At 47.6% G+C, this 24,329-nt stretch overlaps 1 protein-coding gene across 1 annotated transcript; it reads right to left on the bottom strand.

Annotated features, from left to right (window-relative positions):
- Window positions 1–899: 899 nt before the first annotated feature.
- SPINT1 (serine peptidase inhibitor, Kunitz type 1) lies at window positions 900–20,137 on the bottom strand. Its single transcript, XM_009490244.2, has 10 exons — window positions 19,612–20,137; window positions 10,804–10,955; window positions 9,141–9,279; window positions 7,839–8,009; window positions 7,088–7,114; window positions 6,004–6,129; window positions 4,023–4,073; window positions 3,034–3,204; window positions 2,247–2,303; window positions 900–1,096 (listed from the first exon to the last, which is right to left on the bottom strand). The coding sequence occupies exons 1-10, from the start codon at window positions 20,135–20,137 to the stop codon at window positions 900–902; spliced, it is 1,617 nt and encodes a 538-aa protein (XP_009488519.2).
- Window positions 20,138–24,329: the final 4,192 nt, after the last annotated feature.

Raw genomic sequence — 24,329 nt, 5'->3', positions numbered from 1 at the left:
GCAGCAAAGGTCCAACTGCGAGGGAGCTGGGTCCTTCCACCCTCCCCTCACCATCAGCAGGAAAAGTAGGGACATTTCCTTTCCTTTCATGTGAAAATAAATAGATATTTTCTCTGTTTGGGTTCAGACTGAACACTGGAAAACCAAGGCAACTCACAGAGAGAAAACGGTGGACATGTACTGTACATAGGAGGCTGTCACATGGCAGCCAGGGAAAAAAAAAATTCTAGGTGTGCTTTTCTGTTAAAAAGCAAAGCCTAGTGATTAAAGCAGGTATCTCTATTTCCTTCTGTCTCAAAAACAGGAACCACTGGAGAGTGTCACAGAGCCCTTGGAACAGGTCTGGACAGTTACGTGAATCTTACAGCCCTCAAGAGGCTCACTGTGACCAGGAGGACTGCTGGGAGGCAGGGTCATCTTGCAGAGGACTGGAGAAAAGGGAGGAAAATATGAGGTTGGGTGGAAGGAAGTGGCACTGCAAACAAAAAATTGCTGGCTCTGGTGAGCTTGCACCATTCACCAACGTGAATGCTACACAGATCCAGTGTAGGATTAGGCTGACCTAATCCAGTCCCAGGGTCCTTCAGTAAGATGAGCGGAGTTGTGCTCCAGGTTCGAGCAGGAAGAAAGATGTAATTCAGAGTTTCACTGGATTGTTTGCAGTTAGAAAGGGATGGACATCAGAGAGCATCAAAATGCTCCCAGATCCTCACTTTCCAGAGCAGCCATTTAGCCAAGACAATCACTAGTACTGCCAAATCATGGCTAGATCTTGGCCTGATGCTACAAATGTCTTTGAAGAGAAAGAGTCCTTCAGGCACAGGCCCGTGTCTAAAAACAGAACTCCAGAAGTTTTGGGGAGCGCCCCAGTGCTGGGCTGGAGAGAGAGAGGCTGTAGGTCAGACTGGTTTGGTGGCACTGTTGTAAAACAGATGCTCAGTGTCCTCTGTGGTGGAGAGGGTTGAGTTGGTAGCAGTGGTTGGCTGACGGCGGCGGCTGTTCTTCTTCCTGTTCTTCAGAAAGAAGTAGCCAATGATTGCCAGGACCACCATGATGCAGATCCCGAGGAGCACGGCAATCACTACCTCAAAGGCACCTGTGGGGGATACACGAACATGTTAGAAGGGCTGCTCCACGAGCTCTGATGCAGCAGGGGCAGTCAGGAAGAAGCAAGCACAAAAGCCACTGCAGAAGCTGTGTTGGCAAAGAGAAGAGGTGGGCAACAGCTGGCCTGACAGCAGGGCGGTCACTGCACAACTGGGTAAAGAAGAAAGAAGGCAACCGCATGGCATAAGGGTATGGCCAGGTTATAGCTAGCCTGTCTCTCCCAAATTATGGTTCCCATCATTTCCCAGATGCACCACGCCCTCTAAAGGCTATTCAGTAACTTCAGCAGGCTTGGCCATTTGACACCCCTATGAATATCAAGCCCTTCTGCAACGCTGGCCTTGCTTCATTGTGTCAACAGGGAGGCCACCAAGGGGTGGTGGCAGAAAGCACCTCCTGGCTGAGATAACGCTGTCAGAGTGAGCTATAATAGACAGCGTGAGCCTGTGGAGAAAGAGCTTGTAGCAGTGCTGTGAAGCACTTGGTCTTCTACAGCCAAACTCATGCATCATCAGTGGAGACAGTCAAACATGATGCATTTGAGAGCTGGTGTGAATTTGAAGATTAAATCAGTCTCTAGGGTTGAAGAACAGAAGTGTATAATCTCAGGAGTTCTCTTACAGAGCCTTACAGCTCTGTGGTGAAAGGACACCAACCTTAATGCAATATTCTTTTAAGAATTTGTAATTCAACAGCTTTGGTGTTCTTTACAGTTGTAGAGAGGGTGTATAGGGTCATCAGATTTCCCCACAGTCTAGCACCCAACATTATTCACGTACCCACTTGGGCCTTCTTTCTTGTGGAACTTAGTGGTCCTTATGTGAACTTGGCCCTTAGGAAAAATTTTACTTGCCATTTTTTGATGTTGAACAGCAGAGCTTTCATGCAAACTGATGGAAGGAAAATCAGAAGTCTCTGATATGAGCTACTGAGTCACAGACAAAGGAGAAATTGGACCACAGATGCACAGTGCACAGAAACATCTCTTGCTACTGCTAGCATCCCACAAATCCCACATTGCTGCCTCAGCTTCAAAAGGGGGATGGGAGAGAAGGCTATTATTTGCAAGGAAAGACAAAGTATTTTTCAGGACAGGGTAAAAGCAACAAGCAAGATCTGCAGGAAAAACTGTTACTCACTTAAGATAGCACTTTGGGACTCAAATGATTCCCATCTCCGGCCAATGGCATCTGCTTCTGAATTGGGAGCAGGGAGGGGGAAAAAAAATTTACGAAGGAGGTTAGGAACAAGGGATAATATGGGTTTCTGAGGAGCATATTTCCAGTGCTCTGAAATGACTGAATGCATACAGCATCCCTCTTGGCAGCCACGGTACTGAGCTCTCAGGGCAGGCTGTGAGGCACAGTGTAGCTGAGGGTGACACTTCAGAAAAGCAGCAACAGTTTGTGTCCTCACAGATACAGTTTGGCAGAATTCCTCCTGTTTCAGCTGTTGGCCTCCACAGCAACACATACAAAGCTCTACAGTGTAAACCTTTCCCTCTTGTTCGTTTAAAACTTCTGCCCAATGTGTGTCATTGAGGATTTTCTTAATTTCTCCCCTCCCACATGGGGAGAACTGGAGCCAAGCTAGATAGTTAACATTCTCTTTTGAGAAGCCATACCATATCTCTGGTTAGTTTTGTCCTCCTCCTCTGTCCCTTTTTCAACATCAGCACCCAAAACGTTTTCCAGCTCTGAGAAATGACGGGCTGCATTGCAGTAAGATGCTGTGGATACACACCATTCCCCATAAGCCATCGGTCATGTTGAAGTTGAACGCTGTGAGGCATGGCCAGGATTTGAGAGCAGAGCTGCTTTGACTGAAAGCTCCCATGTCACTGCCTCTTTGGGACCACAGAATTTAATCTCGAGTGATTTTCATAGTTTGATCAGTAAAACTCCAGCTCTCACTATGTCTGCTTACTTGTGATGCCTGAACATGATTTCATGCACTCTTCCTCTTCTTCAAAGTTGTTGTTGTTGCCACCACAGCCCCCGTAGGTGAAGGGGTCACACTTCTCAGAGAATGGGTTATAGTACCAGCGGGGGATGCTGTCGGTGCACTGTCCAGTATCAGGCAACTCCACACAGTGACCTGGCAAAGCAAGGGAGAGGTGCTCTAGCCCAAGCAGTGTGTTCCCAGAGCAGCAACATTTTCTGCTCACAACAGAAGAGCACAAGCGCCATGGCAGAGGGAATCCATGGCCAGAGCAGTGGCTCTCGGGTTCCCACTGCCCAGTTGCCAGCTGCTCAAATTGGCGTTGCTAAGGTGAGCTGCCACCTGCCCATAAACCCAACTAGCAAGGAGGAGAAAGGAACATCAGAGTGTGCAGTCATGCTAGACCTTGGATTCAATACCCTGCAGAAACAACCTGTCCTCCTCAGGAGGCAGAAGGGAACACGAAGAGCCTGGACACACAGAAACTACAGTTCATCTCGGGTCTCCTCTACAAGCAACCTGCATTGAAGCTGACTTGGGATATACTCTTTTAGCCCAGTGATAGTGCCACTGTCTACACCAGTACAAACAAGGCAAAGGTATGGGATCAAGCATAGGCATATGATTACTCGTATTATGCCATTGTTGTGTCCCCCACACTGCTTTGGTTTGCACTATTTCCAAAAAAGTGCTGCAGGGTTTTGTACAGACCAGGTACTGTGCCCAGCAGGCAATATGCGTGAGACCTGCTTGGGTGGAAAAAGTTTAGGCAGGTGAGTGAAAGCCTGCTATAAACAGCTGTCCTCAAGGTCAGAGAACAGGCCCTTGCTCATTTTCAGTACAGGGACTACCCAGATGCTAAACCCGTTTTTGGAATTATACAGGGAAGCAGTTTTACCATGAAACAACAGACTGAAGAAAAAAACAAAAGCTGGTAGATATCAGCCTAGATGCTTTGGATGGTATGTACGTACCTTGCTTATGTGTGACATTGATTTTCTGCAGTCTATTGAACTCACGAGCATCTGCAAGAGAAACATTTCATGTTAAAACTTCTCTTACCAGTTGAATATAAAAGAAATGCCTCTGTCCATGCAGACATGGGCAGACTGGGCTTTTCTGCACATTCCTTTGCTATCACAAGTCAGGGAAAGGGAGATAAAATTTCAGGTTCTTAAATATCTCAAAGCTATGAGAGGAACATGGGAAAAATAAAATCTGAGAATGAGAAACTATTCCGAATTTTCATTCCACAAATACAGAGACAGAACTAAGGAAAACAAAGGCTGCTTTCTTTTTTTTTTTTTTTTTCCATCAAGAAGTATGGGGAAACTGCTATCACTCCAGGTTTTAAGACGTGTGAAAGAGCACTAGTGTAGGATATAAGAGAGGACAAGAGATATGAATTGTATGCTTGCAACATGAAAAGGCAACAAACCACCCACATATAGGCAAGAGATTATAAGAATTCTGTCAGGAGAGGGAGGGAGAAGGGATTGCAGACTTGGGTAGCTCGCCATTGTGCATTTACATTAGCATAACATGAGGAGGTTAAGGGGACTGTGACACTGGACAGACTGGGAGAATTTATGGTTTCACTTCCCATCTCCCAACTCTAGGAGAGCAGGTAAGGTCATTCAGCAAGAAAAATATTGGAAGGGGAGGGGAGGACAGGCTCTGAAGTCTTACAGACAGGTGCAGAGAAGAGAGTCTAAGAGTATTTAAGAGGCAGGAAACATCCCAGAAGGAAGATCAGCTCTTGCAGTCAGCAGAGATATGGGAGATGGCAGAACCTGCAAATATAATACTGCAGAAAGAGATAATGCAGGGTCTGGAGGCGAGAACTGAAGGCACCAAAAAGCACTGAGTCAACAGTTAAATCCAGTTGGTGGCCAGTCACAAGTGGTGTTCTCCAGGGCTCAGTATTGGGGCCGGTTCTGTTTAATATCTTTATCAATGATCTGGACGAGGGGATCGAGTGCACCCTCAGAAAGTTTGCAGACAACACCAAGTTGGGCAGGAGTGTTGATCTGCTTGAGGGTCGGAAGGCTCTATAGAGGGATCTGGACAGGCTGGATTGATGGGCTGAGGCCAATTGTATGAGGTTCAACACGGCCAAGTGCCAGGTCCTGCACATGGGTCACAACAACCCCATGCAATGCTACAGGCTTGGGGAAGAGTGGCTGGAAAGCTGCCTGGCCAAAAAAGACCTGGGGGTATTGGTCAACAGCCAGCTGAATATGAGCCAGCAGCGTTCCCAGGAGGCCAAGAAGGCTAATAGCATTCTGGCTTGTATCAGAAATAGTGTGGCCAGCAAGACCAGGGAAGTGATAGTCCCCCTGTACTTGGCACTGGTGAGGCCACACCTCAAATACTGTGTTCAGTTTTGGGCCCCTTGCTACAAGAAAGACATTGAGCATGTCCAAAGAAGGGCCATGAAGCCGGTGAAGGGTCTAGAGCACAAGTCTGATGAGGAGCAGCTGAGGGAACTGGAGTTGTTAAGCCTGGAGAAAAGGAGGCTCAGGGGAGACCTTATTGATCTCTACGACTACCTGAAAGGAGGTTGTAGTGAGGTGGGTGTCGGTCTCTTCTCCCAAGTAACAAGCGATAGGACAAAAGGAAATGGCCTCAAGTTGTGCCAGGGGAGGTTTAGATTGGATATTAGGAAAAAATTCTTCACTGAAAGGGTTGTGAAGCATTGGAAGAGGCTGCCCAGGGCAGTGGTTGAGTCACCATCCTTGAGGATATTTAAAAGACATGTAGATGTGGCACTTAGGGACACGGTTTAGTGGTGGATTTGGCAGTGCTAGGTTAATGGTTGGATTGATGATCTTAAAGGTCTTTTCCAACCTAAATGATTCAATGATTCGATGATTCTATGACAACACCTGTAACTTACACTGCACTCATCCCTGGGCAGATACTAAGTTGTCTAAGCCAGAATTAAGTACTTACACTGTTCACAATACATCTCGTCTGATCCATCAGCACAGTCCAGAGTTTCATCACACTCCAGATAGGCATCAATGCAGCAGCCATCCTTGCATCTGAAGAAGGGGGACTGACAGTTCCCATTGCACACTGCATCAGAAACAGTTCAGATAGCTTATTAAAATTCATTGTTTCTCCCTGCCACACAGGTGCTTTATGAAGGACTTAAAAGCTGCTGATAGGGCTGGCAAACAAGAAACAAGGCAGACTGGTTAAGGTCTCTCTTCAGTGCCACCTGGACTCAAAAAAAAAAGGAAAAAAAAAATTTCTTGTTTATAAATGAAACATTGCTCTGGGAACAGCCATGCTTCCTCTCAAAAAGAAGTACACAGAAGGTAGAAGCAAGAATGAGCTACTCAGGAAGAATATGGAGACATTGCCCAAGCATGGGGGATTAAATTAGGAAAGCCAAACTGTAACCTGCACACAGGGCTGTGAGAGCCAATGGAGAAGAGCAGTTATTTCCCCCTGCTCCAGGGGTGGTCCCAAGTGCTGAGTACTGTGCCCAGTTCTGAGCTCCCCAGTGCACAAAAGACATTGGCAAACTGGAATGAATCCAGTAGAGACTCAGAAAGGGGTTAGAGCACAAGACCTAGCGTGAAGTTTTGGAAAAGACAGAGACAGTCTCATTTTGGAGGTGCACAGTAACAGGATGAGCAGCAACAGACATGAGTTGCAACAGGGGAAAGTGATTGGATATAAGAGGAAAAAAATTGTAACAGGGGTCATCAAACACTGGCACAGTTTGACCAGAGAAAGTGTAAAATCGCCCTCATCAGAGATACCCAAAACTGGACTGGATGCAGTCCTGAGCAACCCAATGTGACTCAAAGCTGGCCCTGCTTTGAGTAGTGGGTTGGACCAGATGACCAAGTCATCCCCAACCTGAATTATCCTATGACATGAAAGTGAAAGGCTTAGTAAAGAAATTAGTCTCCAGTGCCTCACTTTCCACACTGACTAAGTGCTAATCAAAAGACACAGGAACAGATGTGAAACACTGAGCCTGAGCTCACAGAAGGATTACACAGTGGTACAGGAGGCTCACCTGGCTGTTGTCGCCCACCAACAGAACCTGAAGAGACAAGGGGAAAGATAAAATCAATTTACCACCACATTATTTTGTCAGCTCAAGGTCAGCTTTATATTGCCTTCATATCTCACCTAAGAAGTGCGTATTTTCTGGAAGCAAGCCCTGTAGGGGTTAGGGAGGGGAAATACGGATCCCACCACCCAGAGATCCTAGATGAGTACCCACTCATCAGTACTCAGCAGTACTCACGTGAGGCAGGTCTGGAGGAGCAGAGGGCAACCTCCCACCGCTAGCTAGACCATTCCCAAATGGTCTGTCTTTCCCAAGGCTTTTGCCTCCTTCTTAAGCTGTGCACTGCAAAGGGCCTGGCAGAGGCTCAGCCCATTTATCTGAGGCAGCACTAAGTCATTCTCAGACTTGGCTAAGGCGGTGCCAATGACCAAGATTCATTTCATTTTGGGAGTGAAGCGCTTCTGGCTCCCCCACATCACAGTGCTCCCCTCTGAATTTAGGTTTCAGGTGTGACACGAAGATTTGATGAGGGTTTCTGCAGCCAGCGACACACCAGGGACACTGACCAGGGGAGCAGCGCTCCAGGAGCTGGGTCAGATACGTTGGCAGTGTAAGACTAGTCTCCCCATCCATAATTAGCGGGGTTTCCTCAACTCTCAGGCTCTAACTAGCTGGCAGCCAAGAAGCTGCAGTACCTGCCTACACCATCCCAATCCTATGAGAAAGAAGGGGCTGGTTTTTGAAGACGACTCACCTCTAACATTCTTGCAAGCGAGTTTACACTCCTCTTCCCGTAAGTAGTTATTCTTGTTGGGCTTGCAGCCACCGAAAATGAACTCCTCACACTGCTGAAGGCCTGGGTTGTAAAACCAACGGGGAAAAGATCCCCGACACCAACCCACCTTCTTAGGAGTCAAACAATGCTCTATCAAGAAAGTTAAATTAAAAGGCTCTGGTTAGCTTGCTTTGCCTTCACATACACAAATGAGAAATCATCAAAGGAAGAGTTCATCAACAGTGTGGACACTTGTCCGAATGATTTATAAAATCTTGAGCAGCATGGAGGTGGTGAGTAGGGAATGATGGTATATATTTTCTTATATGAAAAGCAAGGTCACAAAATCAAATTAGAAGGTGTCACATCCATAAAACAAAAGGAGCTGCTTCTCCATGCAGCACAGAGTTAAGCTGTGAAACTCCTTGCTTCAGGATGTTGCTGCTGTGCAAAGATTTTATCAGGCCAAAAAGGGATTCATCCATGGCTATTAAACACAAAGAGAACAAAGACACCATCTTCTGCTTAAAAAAATCTCCCAGCTGCAAATTCCTTGGGGACTAGCCAAGCATAGTAGGGATTTACTGATAGCATGTCATGTTCTTGTACTTTTTCCAAAGTATCAACCTCTGGACACTGTTGGATGCAGTGTACTGGATTTTGGACAGACCATTAGCGTCACTTGACATGGCTGTTCTTATATTTTTATGGTACCTGTGGTAGAAGGAGAAATTCCCTGCTTAGCTACTAGTCAACCATTTGTCCAAGAACTCCTTGCTCCTAATGCACTTGTAATACTGAACATTTTGATCATTAAACAAAGCTATTAAAGTAAAACATATAAATAAAGCCAGGAACACTTCGAATGTCATGCAGATGGCTCCACCTATCCTGTGGCTTAAGGGAACTAGGGCTTTCGCAGCAAAACCATGGAGTTAACAAGATCTTTCAGGTTCTCCTATCTTACACCCTCAGTTGCACACCAGACTTCAGCCACTCTGGCATCACCCAGCAGAGGGCAATGACATGCAGAGAGGATGGGGTTATTGCAGGCCACATCTTTGGCAAGAGGATGTGAAAATCCTAAAATAGACCACTATTGCATGTGGAGACCTTCCACTACTGGTCAGGTGCAGGCTTTTACTGGGAAAAGTTGACATGCAAGTCTGGTCTCTTGGTTGTGCTCTTTTCCCATCTACCCCTCTGAGAAGAGCACCAGTAATGCCAGAGCAGCACCCAGGCTTGGGGACTCCAGCTAGACATCTGTGGGCTCAGGCTCACCTTCAGTCTGCTCAGAATTCAGCACCATGATGGTGATGTTGGTGAAGTCTTGCTGTTGTGCAGTGTCTGTGACAGTAAGCTGGAAGACGTAAGTCCCCACCTGTAGGTTGGAGATTTCTACCTGATCTTCTTCGTGTTTCTGAGAATGCAAAAGAAAGGCTTATGCAGAAGAAGGTACTTCTAATGAGGGAGTGAGTGAAGCCATGCAAGGTCCATGTTCCTGCATTAGGAAGAAAGCAGCTTGGCTGGAAACCCCCAAGCAGATGTCTGGCGTGAAAAATGTCTCACTGCTATACAACCCCCCCAAATCCATGGGCTGGTACCCAGCTGGAATAACAGAGAGAAAGAGTACTACAAGCATAATTAGATATTTCATATTTGGGGGCATTGTGAGGGCATGAGGGAAAAGAAAAATCTTTGGAGAGGACTGAAATACCTATAGTTTTTATTTTACTTTTTAAAAAATAAAACCTATTACAAATAATTTACTTAGTACATAAGGAATAAGCTAGGTGTATTTAAGACATTTATACTCTTTCATTTTTAATATGACAAGTATATTTAGTTTTAGAGATGGAAACGAATACCTATTTCTTTGCCTGCTGAGAGGTTTCTAAAAGAGAGTGAATTTTGTCAGAATAGAAATTTGTCAGAATAGAAAGCTGTGATATTACTGACACAAACTTTTTCCCTATATTTGCTAACAACATTGGGCCTCCATTTCCATGCTATCTGCCTTTTTGGTTAGGTTTCAAGAGAACACAGTGTTGCCATATATCATCTTAATGTAGTTAATACAGCATAAGAGGACGCTTCCCTGCCCCTGCCCCGCGCCCCTGAAAATTGCTTTGGTTGGACTAGGGGGAAGGGAAAAGGAAAGAGAGCACTTCCAGATTTCCACAGCTTCCTCAGCACCCTAGAGGTAGTCATTGCTGGTCTTCAAAATCAGCTGTGGGCCTGATGTACTCATTTGCTAATTGTTCCAAAAGGTGCCACAAGAACTCCATATGAGCTCCAAGGCTTTCCAGAGCATTTTGCAGAAGTTTAAAGTAATACTTTGTTCTTCTAAAGCCACAATTCACATTTAACACCTATCAGATAGGCAGTGTTCACACCCCAGAGATCTTGGAGCTAGTCAGAAGACATGACTTCTGCTCCAGCTCAGATAAAATCGGAGGAGGAACCTATACTCTAAAGAGAGGCAAAGTCCAGGAAAAGCCCCAGAAGAACAGAAGCAGAGCCTAAGACTGGATTATTCAGAACCAGGGGAGGAGAAGCGACATGGAGCAGAGCAAAGCTAAGGGCAGGCCCCTCACTGAACTACAGGAGCTTGGGAGCAGAGGCAGCTCTTGCACCGAAGCTGCTGCCCTCTTGGGTGCTCCCACCCAGGCAGATCAGGTGTTTCTCAGGAAGGTTTGAGATGGCGTCCTGGTGCAGGGAGCCTCAGACCTGATGAGACCAAGAAATACTGCATCCCAGTAGTGTGCAAGAGGATGGGGGCAACCATGAGGAGTGCTCCATAGCTTTTGGGAACAGGCTTGCAGGTGGACTGGGTCGAGGAGGGAAGGACAAGGTGACCTCTAAGTCAGTGTCTGTGAGACCTCAACCTAGTGCAGACCACAGGTGACACTGAGCAAGCTGCTTCCTTCCTGCAGCTCCCTACCTTCATCTCCACGGAGGGGTTGCCGAGGACCTGTCTCCATTCATAGCTGACTATCCCTCGGTCATCCGTGCTCTCGGTGCCTCTCAGCATCACTGGCTCCCCTGGTTGTACCCTCATGTCCATGCCAGTGCGGGCTACTGGAGGATGGTCATCTGCAGAAGAAACGCAGAACAAGGCTTGAGTAAGAGGCTGAAGGGTCCAGTCCTTGTCTCCATTACAGGAAGACAAGGGAGGGGGATTCTTCGAGGCTAAATCAATACAGACTTCAACCAGTGAAAGGAAAACACTTTTATACAGCTGTGCCTCTTGCAGCCTGAGCAAGCAACAGAGAATCAATACCGTTATTACTGTCCTCACTAATTTAGTAACTCCACAACCCACGCTGGCAGTGCCCTGGCCAGTTCTGCCCACAGGAACCACCATAAAAGGGTATCCCTGTGGCTACAGCCATTGTGCTTCTGACTGTCAGACCACATCCTCACAAAAGAGCACAGAGCTATCGCCACCCTTCACTTAGGGAGATGACCTGATGTGGGTGTTGAAGAATGTGGAACCAACTCTCATTATTCCTACCACCATCTCTAAGCACTATATTAGCGTACTTAACCAGAGCTATGCAATGCAGGATTTGGACGGGAAATATCCCTCCTCCACCTCACCTTCCTCCCCACTCTCTTACACACCTGCCTTAAACAATGCACACAAATGCCATTCATGAGATCATTATTTTTGTGCCATTCCATGGATTAGCTTACCAGTAGCTTCCACAATCCATTAAACACTTTTCCAGGCTGTAACTGTAAGAGATGAAAACTGATCCCTGCCCACGCCAGCAAGAACAGCCTCTACAATGACACCATTGAGCCTGACTCATAAGTCCTTTCGGCCTGAACGTCTCTGATCGAAGGCTTCCTGCGTAGCTCAGCCCATCCACCTGGTAGCACCTGTACCAAGTCCAAGACTCAATGTTCAAGTTCAACCTGAGTCTTTTGTAAAGGCATCGATCGTCATTTATAAGCTAGATATAAATCACTCTGCCATTACACTGTTAGATCAACTGTGACTCAAGAAGAGGATTAGTGCCTAAACCCCTTAGAAAACCACTCCATCAGCTAATTATTTTCACTGTTGTAGACTTTGCTCCTAATTTCCTGTTTGAGCATTTCTGGATTCAGGTCCCAGCTGCTGACTCTTACTAGAGCCTACTGAAGGGACTTTTAATATAAGGCATATATACAAACAAACCTAGCATTCAAAACAAGCTACTTCTTAGTTCTTTCATCACTAAATTCAGTACGGTAGAGGGCTTTGCAACACGTATTCCAGATCAGTTACCACAAATCCATCCAGAATCTTCTGTCTAGTATCTTTTACCAAATGAAGACATATTCATTCCATCCTGGTCTTAAAAATGCTGCTGCCACCACAAAGTCACAGGGGGAACAAACCTTCCCTTGTTTACATGTTCGAGCATTGTGCTCAGTCTGTTCAGCTGCAGAATTGGGCAGGGTATGTGCGTACCAGCCCTCTGAGGTTACCCCTGCAGCCTGCTCCCCGGCTGCAGCCCTGCAGCTTACCTCCCTCATCGCCAGGCTGACAGGGCTGCACTTTTGCTGTATAAGAAAGAGGTCAGCCACTTCTAGCTTGTGCAGCTGCAGGGCTTCTGGTTACATTTATCACGCTAGTCTGTGTGCTCTCTGCAGTCTGTCACTGGTTTTATCTTTTGTTCCATCTTTTCATTTAAGTATTGGGTGGGAACAATACGGGATCAAACTCATATTGTTGAGCTTGATCCAGCCACCAAAACAGGCAGAGGATACCCAGCTGGACTGAAAGAGGCCAGGAAGACATCTGCATCACAAGCAGAGACACCACCCTGGCATCCTTTCAGCTCTGGGTGAGGCATACCTCCCTGCTGCTCCTTCCTCAGGGCTGCATCCCAGGGTGATGGGTCCTGTCTCAATCAGGCACAAAGACTGCTTGCTGAAAGACACCAAGCAGGGCCAAGACAGCCTGCACCCCTTGGTTTTGAGCAGGGCCAGTAGAACAAATAAATGGAGTTTCACTTTATTTTCAAGCGGTGTTGCCACAAGAACACTCACAGGCAAAAGCAATGACTGCAGCTGGCAACACCTTCCAAACGAAACAGGGAAAAAGAGCCCCGCAACCACCTTGCACACTGCACTACAAGCCCTGGAGGGGGGGCACATTCCTGCCATTCCTCCCAGGGAAACACCATGACCCTGTTAGGGAGACCTGCAGCCTGCTCCCTGCCACCCTCCTGCCAGGGTGAGCCCAGTAGGTGGATGCAATTGCACAAGGGAAAGACCAGTTCTTCAGCACTGCAGAGGCTGGTCATTAACTCACAACAACTCCAAATAATTTTTTCCTTGTCATTTTTAAGCATGTACACTTAAAAAAAAAAAAAAATTGTGGGCCACATATTTCTCCACAGGTCAATTTAGTTACTTTGGGTTGTGGATTGCATGGTGAAGTAAAAGGTTGCTTCTGATCAACGGGTCAGCAACCTCTCCAGACCCCATCTCTGATTAGCCAAAATTCCCTGACCCTCCTCACCTCCAGAACAATAGTCAGAGTATTTGCTTATGTGCGGTGACTGCCAAGGAGCAACTCCCACTAGAAATGAAAGACTTCATTTTCAAGTCTCTCCCTTTTCTCCTTAGGACATCTGAAAGCTCAGTGACTTTGGAGTATTTGTGCTACGCTGACTATCTGAAGCCTTCAGTGGCAACGTGGCTGTTCTCCACCTGAGCTTCATGACCAAGCACTGGCTGAGCCAGACTGAGTATCAACAAACTGCTTGTCGAAGGGAGATTCTCTATTCAGTTTGTTTTGCTCTGAAAGTCTGTTTGAAAAATGAAAGTTACCTTTGCTATAAAGCTCATTTGACTATGGAAAGTTTCTGCTGTAAAACTCTGTAATTAACAGGGAGAGTAAAGCTTTATGATGCTCTTCTGTGTGTTGTGCTCTTTACTGTGGAACACATACTCCTGGAGTCACATCATTAAGTGACAACTTCCGCTTCCATTTATAAAATACATTGGAAGGTGAAATATCTTTTCTTTATGATCCCAGAGAAGAGCTTGATAGACTAAATCCAAAATGCGTAAAAACAAATTTATATGGCTCACAGCGTGTTCATACCTCGGTCCCTGTTTTTTGCTTTTTTAAAAATTTCATCTAGTTTTAAGGCTTATGCAATCAGTGGTTTGTCTGGCTTCACCTCTAACAATGAGTAAACTTGAACCAAAGTTGATGGGGGAACAGGAATCTAAAAGATATTAAATTCCTACAAGGGCTGCAAAAGTAAGCATCTAGGTGGGGAGGGAGAGACCCCACTAGGGACCTTGCTATCCAAACATGCAGGCACCAGTGAAACCCCACAGCAGAAAGCACTTGCAAAGCTCCCAGTTTGGGGATTTATCTTTTGGAGCTCAGGTATCAGCTCTTGCCCTCGAGACACAAATTCACAGAAAACCAGATTTCCTCCATTCCAGTGCTCATGCAGATACACCCTGAGTACTTGAGACTATAAAGCAATGCTTGAAAATACCTCAGAATGATTTGAGGTTGCCACTAGAAAGAGCTGGAAAGCTTTCTCATGGTCACTGAGGGGCTCTTACAGCCTGCTGTTTTCTGCCATTGCAGGAGCAGCTTGCAAAGGAGACGAGTGCAGCTTGCACTGGGGACACTGGGGCACCGCAAAGGGAAGGAATTCACTGGGGACAAAAGCCACTGCTCAAAGCCACTGGGCAGGCCAGTAGCGGAGACAGGAGCAGAAATGAGGCCACCCAAATTCCAGCGTCCATGAGACACGCAACCTCAGAGATTTCAAGCGTCAGAAGCCAGCTGAGCCTGCCTGCTGCAAAACCAGGTGGGCAGAGGCGGGCAGCGGCGCAGCTCTCCTGCAAATACTAAAGCTCTGCTCTTGCGTTGCCTCCAGGGAAGCCATTCAAAAGTGAACAGCTTTCAGGGAGGGTTCGTTCAAATCTCCATTGACACTAGAAAACTCTCCATTGTAACAGGCAAAGGTAATGAAGGATGATGATGCTGCCACAGTGTTAATTTGCCTGAGGAGGGGGAGAGGGAGAAGGGGACAAGGCAATGCAACAGTGCCTGGAGAAAGAGAAATACAGGCTCTTTCTGTAGGGATTCATCCTGGCTGGGCAGCAAATACAGTCATGATAAAGCCATATCATTTTCCGACAACTCATGCAGAGCGACGCAGCTCTCGGCATTAATTTCTAGAGGTTCCTATAGGGGTTTGTAAGAGGTGCACACAGCAGGTCAACTTAACCTCTCTAAAACAATACAGCACGACTGAATGGATTATATTTTCAGAATAATGCAATCTGCTGCTGCCGACAGGCTCCTTCCATCCTTCCTCAGGGTGTGGGAAACCAGTCCGACTTGCTTTAGCTGGCAGAGGGGAAGACTCTCCCGCGGGTCTTCATGTCACTTTAGTAAAGATCTGTTTGTTCCTCCAGTCTCCTTAAATAGCTCTAGAGACAAGCCGTGAGGTAGCCACAACATGTGGCACTTCAGTAAATTCTGCATGACAAACAGTAATTTCACAGCAAGCGGAGTGGAAGCCACTCATCACCTGCTCTGAGCAGGGAGCCGGACTGGCTGGTCTCCCAGTATACATTAGCCTCTGAATCTGTGCTGTGGGTACTGAACGTGCAATTCCACCCCCCCCGGCCTGAGCTGGGCGCTGGAGGATGGGCATCTGGCTCAGGGCTGAGCAGTATCAGCCAAGGGACGTCAGTGACCAGAGCCGGCACCACTCATTTTAGTTGCACTGTGCCCGCAGAATGGCAACCAGTGCGGGACCAAACGTTTGAAGGCGGATGACCTTCACACCTGGGGAGCTCTTCTTTTTGAACGCATTACTGGTTTTAACCTGCAAATCTCTCTCCGTGTGAGGCAGGAGCAGACACATCCTGAACCCTGCGGTTCCCCAGCGCTTCCTGTCTCCCACTCACAAGCCCCGAATTGAACAGGAGGAGAGTGTCACCGAGCATTTCACAACCGCCACAAAAGGTTCAGTTCAAGAAACGGACAAAGGTTCAGGGAGGTTATTTTCCAGTTTCACACCCAGAACTGGTTTGCCTAGACCAGAATAAGCTCGGGGTAGTTACTTAAACACTGGGCTCCATTATTACCAATAAAGTGCATGGTGAGCCTGCCCCTCCCGAATGAGCCAGGCAGAAAACTCGTACCAAAGTTCAGGCTGGGGAAACATTTAAGAGGATAGTGCCTTTTAACAGTAACATCAGAGACTTCGGGCTGTACGTTAGCTGGAACAGGCAACAGACAGAGCCAAGCTGTCGCCATCAGCTTATAAAGGACTCAGAAGCTCCTGTTCTCCACAATACTGGAAATATACTCGGACGATGTGCAGAAGCTAGATTTCAGCTGTATTCACTGTTGCCTGTACCCACAGGTTTTTCTGAAGTCATAACGCCCTAAGAGTGGCCGCAGTGCGTTAGAGCAAGGGTGCCTCTGTCCCTGTGTTCAGTTGCCAACGGTCTGGCTGTGGATGCTCGGGCAAGAGCAAGAACAGGGCAAGCATACACAGTGCTTCCCCCATAATACTCTCCCAGCTTTCAGCTACTTCCATCAGGCTTCGGAAACATTCCAAGACTAAATCTGCCCTTTCAGCAGCCCCCAGCTGTGCTCTCTCTTTCAAGTGTTACCTAGTCTCCTCCTGAACATATATAAACCTCTTAATTCAACAGGTCTGCTCCCTGTAGTATTAGTGTGGGTCTTGCAATGTGTGGCTTTTTTGTTTAGTGTCACTGGGATCACTAAATATGTATTTCACTATTCATAGAAAAAACATGCTTTTAATCCTCATTATTGCAGAGGACGTCTGAAGATTGCCACATGGGCATACCCTAAAAGCTCCTAGGACACCTGACAGCAGAACATAAAGGAAAAGGAGGAATGATAAAGCAGCATATAAGCTTCTTGCAGACCTTTAGAGCCAGTCTCAGGGGATGACAATAACCTGGGCTCCAGAGCAGCCACGGAGCTTCGCATTTTAACAGCGATACAGCACAACGGCAGGAAGACTTGACGGTTCTGTCTCCAGTCCAAAACCTGCGCCAAGATTTTTTGCCTATGTACATTTGAGAGGAAAGCGTGACATGCTGAAAACAGCTTTCTTAACACTCATTTCACCTGGCCTCTTCAGGCATCCTCAAAAGGTCCGGAAGCAAAAATGCTGTAGAGCTTCCTTATGCTGCCAGGTGGACACGCTCAGTGCCCAGAGGCTCCTTCATTTGGCCTCCTGCACCTGCACCTTTGCGCCCTACCCCTCTCCCCTTCAGTGGCAGCCAGGCACTCGCCTTCCTGCCCAGACAGGCCCATTCCTCCTGCATGGACCCAATTCCAGCGTCACAGCTGGAGGGGCTTGGAGTTTTGTTTTGGATTTTTTTGTTTGGATCTGAACCAAAATCAAGATCTGCATTCTTAACTGTCTCATCAACTGCTGTGGGGGGGAGCGCCCAGCTCATATGGTCTGACTTAGCCCTTGTTATTATTTGCTATTTCTCCAGTGAAAGAACTCCTTTTCAGCTCTGGATTAATAAAAAGTCCTTCGTCTCTTTTCCTGCCAGCCCTCCGATGTCATTCAAGGTAATTCAGAAAGCTTTTGCTATCAAAGATAATGCCTAAAAATTTCAGGCAAGGAGGGAAAAGCATTTCCCATCGAAGCACAGCATGAACATTGCAGCCTGATCTGGACACGAAGTAGCGAGCTTCCCAGTGTCTGTCGCTACAGCTGGAGACCTGCCCAGCACCCTGCACCCTCCGAGAGTGCAAACACGGGGTGTAGAAGGGACCGAGCCCTTCCCACACCCGCAGCAGTATCGTGGCGCAAGCCCCACGTGAGCAAGGAGGGGCATGCCCGCCTCGGCAGGCAGAGTATCCCTAACAGCATTTCTGGCATGTTTTTCACTTCTCACTGATAAGCCCTCCTGGGTCTTCCTGCTCCACCACAGCCATCCCAGCATCTGTGAAAGCAGCATTAGGGATGGTTTGCAAGACAGCACCTGCATATCAGTGGCTGGGACGCTCCAGCTAGGTGCCATGGATTGGCAAACACAGCACTGCTGGTGGGACAGAGAACTCAGTGACCCAGGGACACTTGCTAGAGACCCGCACACATACGATGCCAGGCCCTGGGACCAGCCCAGGGAGGAGGGGGTTGCAGTCTCCTTGTATGGGGTGCTGGTCTACGGAGGTAGACTGAATTGCTCAACAGTACAATGTATTTTAATCTAATCTTGTGAAATCAGGATGTACTGGAGATGATGCAGTCCCTTTTCCTCCTACAACAAAGCATGTAGGAGTTCAGACAGCTGCCAGCGTGCCACCCCCAGTCCTGGTGATGTGGGCTTCTGTTCCTTGCTAACTGCAGCTCCTGTGGAAAGGATTTTGAGCCTGGAATGGAGATGCAGGGTAACTACTGCAACAGTGAGATAGAGATTTACCGGAAGGCCCTAAAATGCAGTGGGAAGCAACTAGGAGGGACAGAGGACAGGAGGACCACTTCTGCCACATCGCTGCTCAAACCAGTGACACCCAAGGGCTGCTCCAGAGGAGCCATGCCCTGCTCCGAAACCCCCGCACTGCTACTTAGGATGGACAAAAGTGATCAGCATGGGGTTTGGTGCCATTTCACAGCTCCAGTACCTAAAAGGCTCCCAGGCTGGCACATCCCAGCAGAAGATCAAAGACCTATTCAGCTCACGCCATTGAGCCCAAGCCCATGCCCCCACCTGGACGCTCCCCTTGTCATCTTCACAGATCCTTTCCTTCCCTGCCATGGGTGGGCTGGGAAGGGGTGTGAGGATTACCCGTACAGATATCCCCTAAAGCCCTGACCAGGCATCAACATATTATAAACTGGTTATGGTTGCCAGAGACTCAGCCAGGCTAGAAATGTCCCATCCTGGTTAGGCTTCCTCCAAAACACACAGACGGAGGCAAAAGGAGGAATTGCTGTGTGTTCAGCGTTTCTGAACACACTGCATTTCTTTGGAGACGGCAAAGCGTGTGGCAGGCAGCAAGCTCCAGACTAGTTTGTTTTCCACCTGGTTTTCTGGGTCCAGGTGCAACCTTTCAGAGCAGGGAACCAGGGACTGGGGAAGAAAAACCCACCTTGAAAGGGGGAGTTTTCTAATCAGCCTCCCCCAGCTGCTCCGGCTCCCTCTCCCTCCCCCAGCAGCAAGGACTGGCCCCAACAAGCAGAGCGATACCGAGACACCTCACCATCCAGGCTGCTGCTCACAAGGTTCAGGCTGTGGCAAAATGAAAGGTAAGTGCATTGCGTCCTGCCTCCAGCCCCTGAGCAATTAAGAGATTAATGCAGCCCTTTAAAACGTGGTAATGTGTAGATTTTTAGAGGTTTTCACTTTCCAATCTCAAAGGCCTGGGGGGAGGGAGGAAAAAACCCAGTACCTTTTTCTCCACATTGTCAAGTATCAAAAACTCAGCCTGCATTTGGTAAACACTCACTCCACCCGCTTCAAATGGGTTAAAGAACGATTCCCTCTCCATTTACTAATGGGTAAACTGAGGCACAGTCCTCAAGTGAGTTTATCAAACTCAGGGAAAACCTTTGCAGCAGAGGGACATACAGAAACCCCATCTTTAACATCGCTTTATCCTGACCATTTGGCAGCACAGCTGCGCAAATGATGGCTGGAGAAGCTGGCACCAGCAGCCATTAGTGCTCTTCTAGCCCTAGTTTGCACAGATCCGTTATGGGCACCTTACCACTAGATCCGTGATCCCGCATTGCCAGGTAGGAATCGTACACGTTCTTCCTCAAGAAGTTAAGAAAGCCGATCTTCCTGGCAAACCTGCAGACAAAAGCCTGCTCGTAGAGGCAGTTGAGGAGAAAGCAGCCCTGGATATTGTCTTCCTCCGTGCCCGGGACCTGCTCCACAAGAGCCAGGTTACAAGCGGGGTCCTTACAGCAGGCTCTCATGCAGTCCCTGCTCCGATGGACCATGGGGGACGACAAGAAGGTGGCTCCATTCTGGACGGAAGCGTCTGTATCCAGCACCAAATCCGGCATCCCTGCTGTAAAGTCCTCCAGGCATGTTTCACCGAAGGGTTTTTCCTCCTGCCCTTTGCTGAAATCCACCACCAGCACCAAGCAGACCCAGAGCACAAACCATGGACGTGAAGTCCCTCTGGCCATCTTGGTGCCACGATCCTCACCGCCTTGAGACCTTAATCCGTTCCTAAAGGAAGGGAGAAGACAGATGAAGCTAAGAGGGACGGTGTCCAGGTGCATGCCACCCCGGGGTGAGCGGGGACCCGGAGCGCAGCCGAGGCCATGCTCTGGGTCCCCACTCGCCCCTCGATGGCTAATGTGTCCCCCCACCCTGCAACTCATCCCCAGGCATGTGCTCTCAGCCCCCCACCTGGGCGGTCTCTGGTGAAACCGATGCTGGGAGCGGGGTGTCCCCCTCGTCCCCCCGCACCTTCACCCCTCAGGTGTGCCTTCAGCTGCGTCCAGTGGAGACAAAGGCACAGACAGTGCAGGAAGCGAAAACCAACTCCCTGAGAGAGGGGGGGGGGGTTGGGGAAATCAAGTCACTCCCCTGCATGCTGAATTGCGTAAGAGGAAGGGGAGGAGAGCTGGGCTGATACCATCTTCCACCCTTGTGGCAAAGGGAGCAAAGGCTCCCTGCCCGTGGGAGCCCAGAGGCGTACTCTCGCTCACGCAGGTGTAAGGATGAGCATCCCACCAGCCGGGTGCTGGCTGCATCCCCGTGCTTAGGATGCTTCGAAAGAACCGAAAGCCAGGGAGCACACGGTCCGTGTCCTCCGGCAGTAGCCCTCACGCTCCGGCGTGGCCAGCTGCGTGGTGCAGAGCACCATTAGCCCAGGTCTCGCTGACCGGAATGAGTCAACCCTGCAATTGTATCTACAGTGCCTGCTGCCATTGCTGCTGAGAGGGGTTTTGTGCTCAGTGCAGGCATCTCGAAATCATGAATTCCCTGCTTTTAGGACGCAATATTCCCTTTGTGTGAAAGCACTTGGTAGCATGCCCGGAGGCTGCCCACATGGTGGGAGCCCCGCTGCCACAGCAGTGAAAACTTTTTGCAGTCACCCCCCACTGATGAGCAGCATTTCACTACTCTCTTCCATCTCGTATAGATCAGTCACGGTCCGTTTATAGTGCCCTTGCCTCGCAGGATGGTGCTGTTTGGGGCCACGGGAACACAAAGGCTGCCTGCCATAATTTCCACGTTATTTTCTCCCTTCCTGCTTCTACTTGCAGATCCGTGATCAAATTCCTCTGTTGAACAGATACACCAGTGTCATCCACCCCCTCTGTCTGTAAACAGTCCTAAAGCCCCTGGGTAAGCTGTTCTTATCCCTCTGTCGTAGTCCTTAGGAAAGCAGGGAGTGCTTGTAATTTGCTTGGACATTATTTGTAATGAAATATTGCATCACTTAAAACAACAGCAGCAGCAAATGTGAGATGGTATTAAGTGGCATATGTTCAAAAAGAGATGGTAAGCAGCAGCTGTGCATCGAACAGCAGCTGGCTTTGCAGTTTTGGGGACTATTCTGGTGTCCAGCATTTCAATTCTTGCTGCTTCTTTCTGTACCTCTGATCCAGCCTCATGTATCCTCACAGGATTTACTGAGAGTCCTTAGAGACATGTTTCCCCCTCCTGGCTGTCGCAGACAAACACTATGGGAACGTAATGTTGTGGGAATATTATTTTTCAATACCTCTCATGACTTTCTATGGCCTGATACTGATATTTGTGTATAGTACTGACTTCTGTTTGGAAAAGGGAATTGCTTTGATCTGGCTATGGTAGGGTATGAAAAAAAATACAGGCGAAGTTTAGCCCCAGCCAGCAACTAAGCACCAGGCAGCCGCTCGCTCCCCCTACCCCGATGGGATGGGGGAGAGAATTGGAGGAGTAAGAGTGAGAAACACTCCTGGGCTGAGATAAGAACAGTTTAATAATTGAAATAAAGTAAAATAGTAATGCTAATAGTAACAGTATAATAATGATAATAATAATAATGATACACGAAGCAAGTGATGCACAATGCAATTGCTCACCACCCGCCGACCGATACCCAGACAGTTCCCGAGCAGCGATCGCCCCTCCCCGGCCAACCCCCCCAGTTTATATACTGAGCATGACGTCATATGGTATGGAATAGCCCTTTGGTCAGTTTGGATCAACTATTCTGGCTGTGCCCCCTCCCAGTTTCTTGTGCGCCTGGCAGAGCATGGGAAGCTGAAAAAGTCCTTGACTAGCATAAGCAGTACTCAGCAACAACTAAAAACATCAGCCTGTTATCAACATTCTTCTCCTACTAAATCCAAAACACAGCACTATGCCTGCTGTTAGGAAGAAAATTAACTCTATCCCAGCCGAAACCAGGACAACCATGAAAATAGATGGTAGGGCAGTAGGAAACATGCATGTCTGCAGAGCACAGAGATGTTTGTTTTCCTTATTGGCTATATGAATTCTTGTCAGAAGAAGCATGGGTGTCTCCCACTCCGCACTCAGACCCCATTCTTTAGGACCTGCCTGCAGACTGTGCAAGCGGTGAAGGGAAGAGCTGACCTCGCTGTCCTGTGCATCTGCTAAATACATGCAGGAGAAATAAAAATGACAACAAGGTTAAGGATGTCTGCTCCTTTTATTCTGCACTGCCTGAGGCACTCTGCTGAAGGCTTTCTCTTGTATTTAACCTCGTGGAGACTTTTTCCTGGCTAAATATTTAAAGCCTTCGGTCTGGAGCCAGGTGATACTCAGTGCAGTTCCCTGACACAGGAGGATGCTGCTCAGGGAGCAGCTGGCCCCATCCCCTTCGCAAACCAGCAACCGTGCTTGGATATCCACACTGGCAGAACTGGCGTGGATATCTAAACAGCCTGGTTTGGTATTTTTGTGTAATTGGCAATAATCCAATCTACCTCAGCAGTAGTGTTGTGTTACAAAATCTCTGTCAAGGGTTTCCTGCAAACCTGAAGGACATGACGTCTCTTCTGCTTGTGCCAGATAACGTAACTCCTACAAATGCAGAGCTGGGAGGACTCCTTGATTGGCATCTCTAGCTCCTTTTTGTTTGGTGGTTTTTTTTTTTTAAATGTTTACGAAGGGACTCATACCTTCATAAGCTGATCAAGCCTAGCCTTTAGAGTAAGGGGGTTTAATAGCTTTTGCTCTCAGCAGAAGGCTGTGCTAATGTCCTGCTGCGAGGTTTCCTCCTGCTCACCCTAAATGTATTTATAGTTACTTTATATTCAGTTTTCTTGTGCAGTATTGTCCTTTCACTTCAAAAATCTTCTCTCCTTTGGTCTTCTTCAGCTGTATTTATTTTAGTGAAATCATATCCTAACTCAGTCTTCAGTTTGATAGTGCAACCAAGCCATGATCTTTCAATACTTCTTTTATGTAGAGTTTCCATTTCCCCTCTGTTATCCTAATGGCCTTTTTTCTGCACATTTTTCAGTTTCAGTTCCTTTATTATTAAATATATGTTACAGAATTCTATGCCACAGTCTAAAGAATGGATCACCATTACCAAGTATTTAATCTTCTTTCTCCCTGCTGGAAATACGTTGCTGAATATATCTTGGGATCATATTAGTATCATTCATAGGCTCACTGCAGAGCCATCTAATGAACAGTACATGTTTTATGGATCTTGGTCTTGTTCTCTCTGCCATTTTCAGCTGATCAGCCCCCAGCTAAATTTTTTTGGTGACAATTTCCTAAGTGTGTGATCTTACTTTTTATATTCTCTATATTCTTAAATATGACCCATTTTTTTCTGCTTAGCAGCTTGTTTATTTGACCTTTAACAATCACATTTTTGGTCCTCCACTGTAGTAGGGATGTATCCCACCTCTGTGCCAGTAGCACAGTTTCTAAATATGCCCAGTTTCTTCTGGAGAGGTTCAGTAATTAAAATTTTAATTGAGATTAGTCCCAAGAGCAAGGACTTCTGCTAGGAACCTCTCTCTGTTGCAGCAGCTTTCCTTCCAACTCGGTAACTTACTCCTTGCCCTTCTAACCTAGCAATCCCATCGGAGCCGTCGTCTTCTGCCAAATGAATAATTTCCCACGACTTCAGCTGAGCCATGTGTTATTCATATTAGCGTGAAGGGAAAGTAGGGTGTGTGATTTTTATAACTTGGGAGTGTTTTTAAGGGTCCTGAAACAGTGAGTCATCATGGTTAATGTTTGTCTTTTGAGAAGTGTCTGCTCTTAGTCTGGCAATAACTATTCAGGAGATGACTCCGGGGGGTAAACTGCACCATAGTTTAATATTTGACTAAGATTGTATGAGCTCTTAGACATGCATGGCGTGTAACAAACTCAGTGCAGGAGCCTGCCTCGCCTGCCTTCTTGCAATTGCTATGGAAACCCCAGCACGCATCGGCAGGTGGACGCCCACCTTCCAGAACGAAGCGACCCCAACAGGCAGGAAAAATA

Source organism: Pelecanus crispus, chromosome 6 (assembly GCF_030463565.1).
Source record: "Pelecanus crispus isolate bPelCri1 chromosome 6, bPelCri1.pri, whole genome shotgun sequence".
In the NCBI taxonomy this organism is placed as follows: domain Eukaryota; kingdom Metazoa; phylum Chordata; class Aves; order Pelecaniformes; family Pelecanidae; genus Pelecanus; species Pelecanus crispus.
Note: the sequence above shows the minus strand (reverse complement) of the source record. Positions and strands in the feature narration are given on the sequence as shown.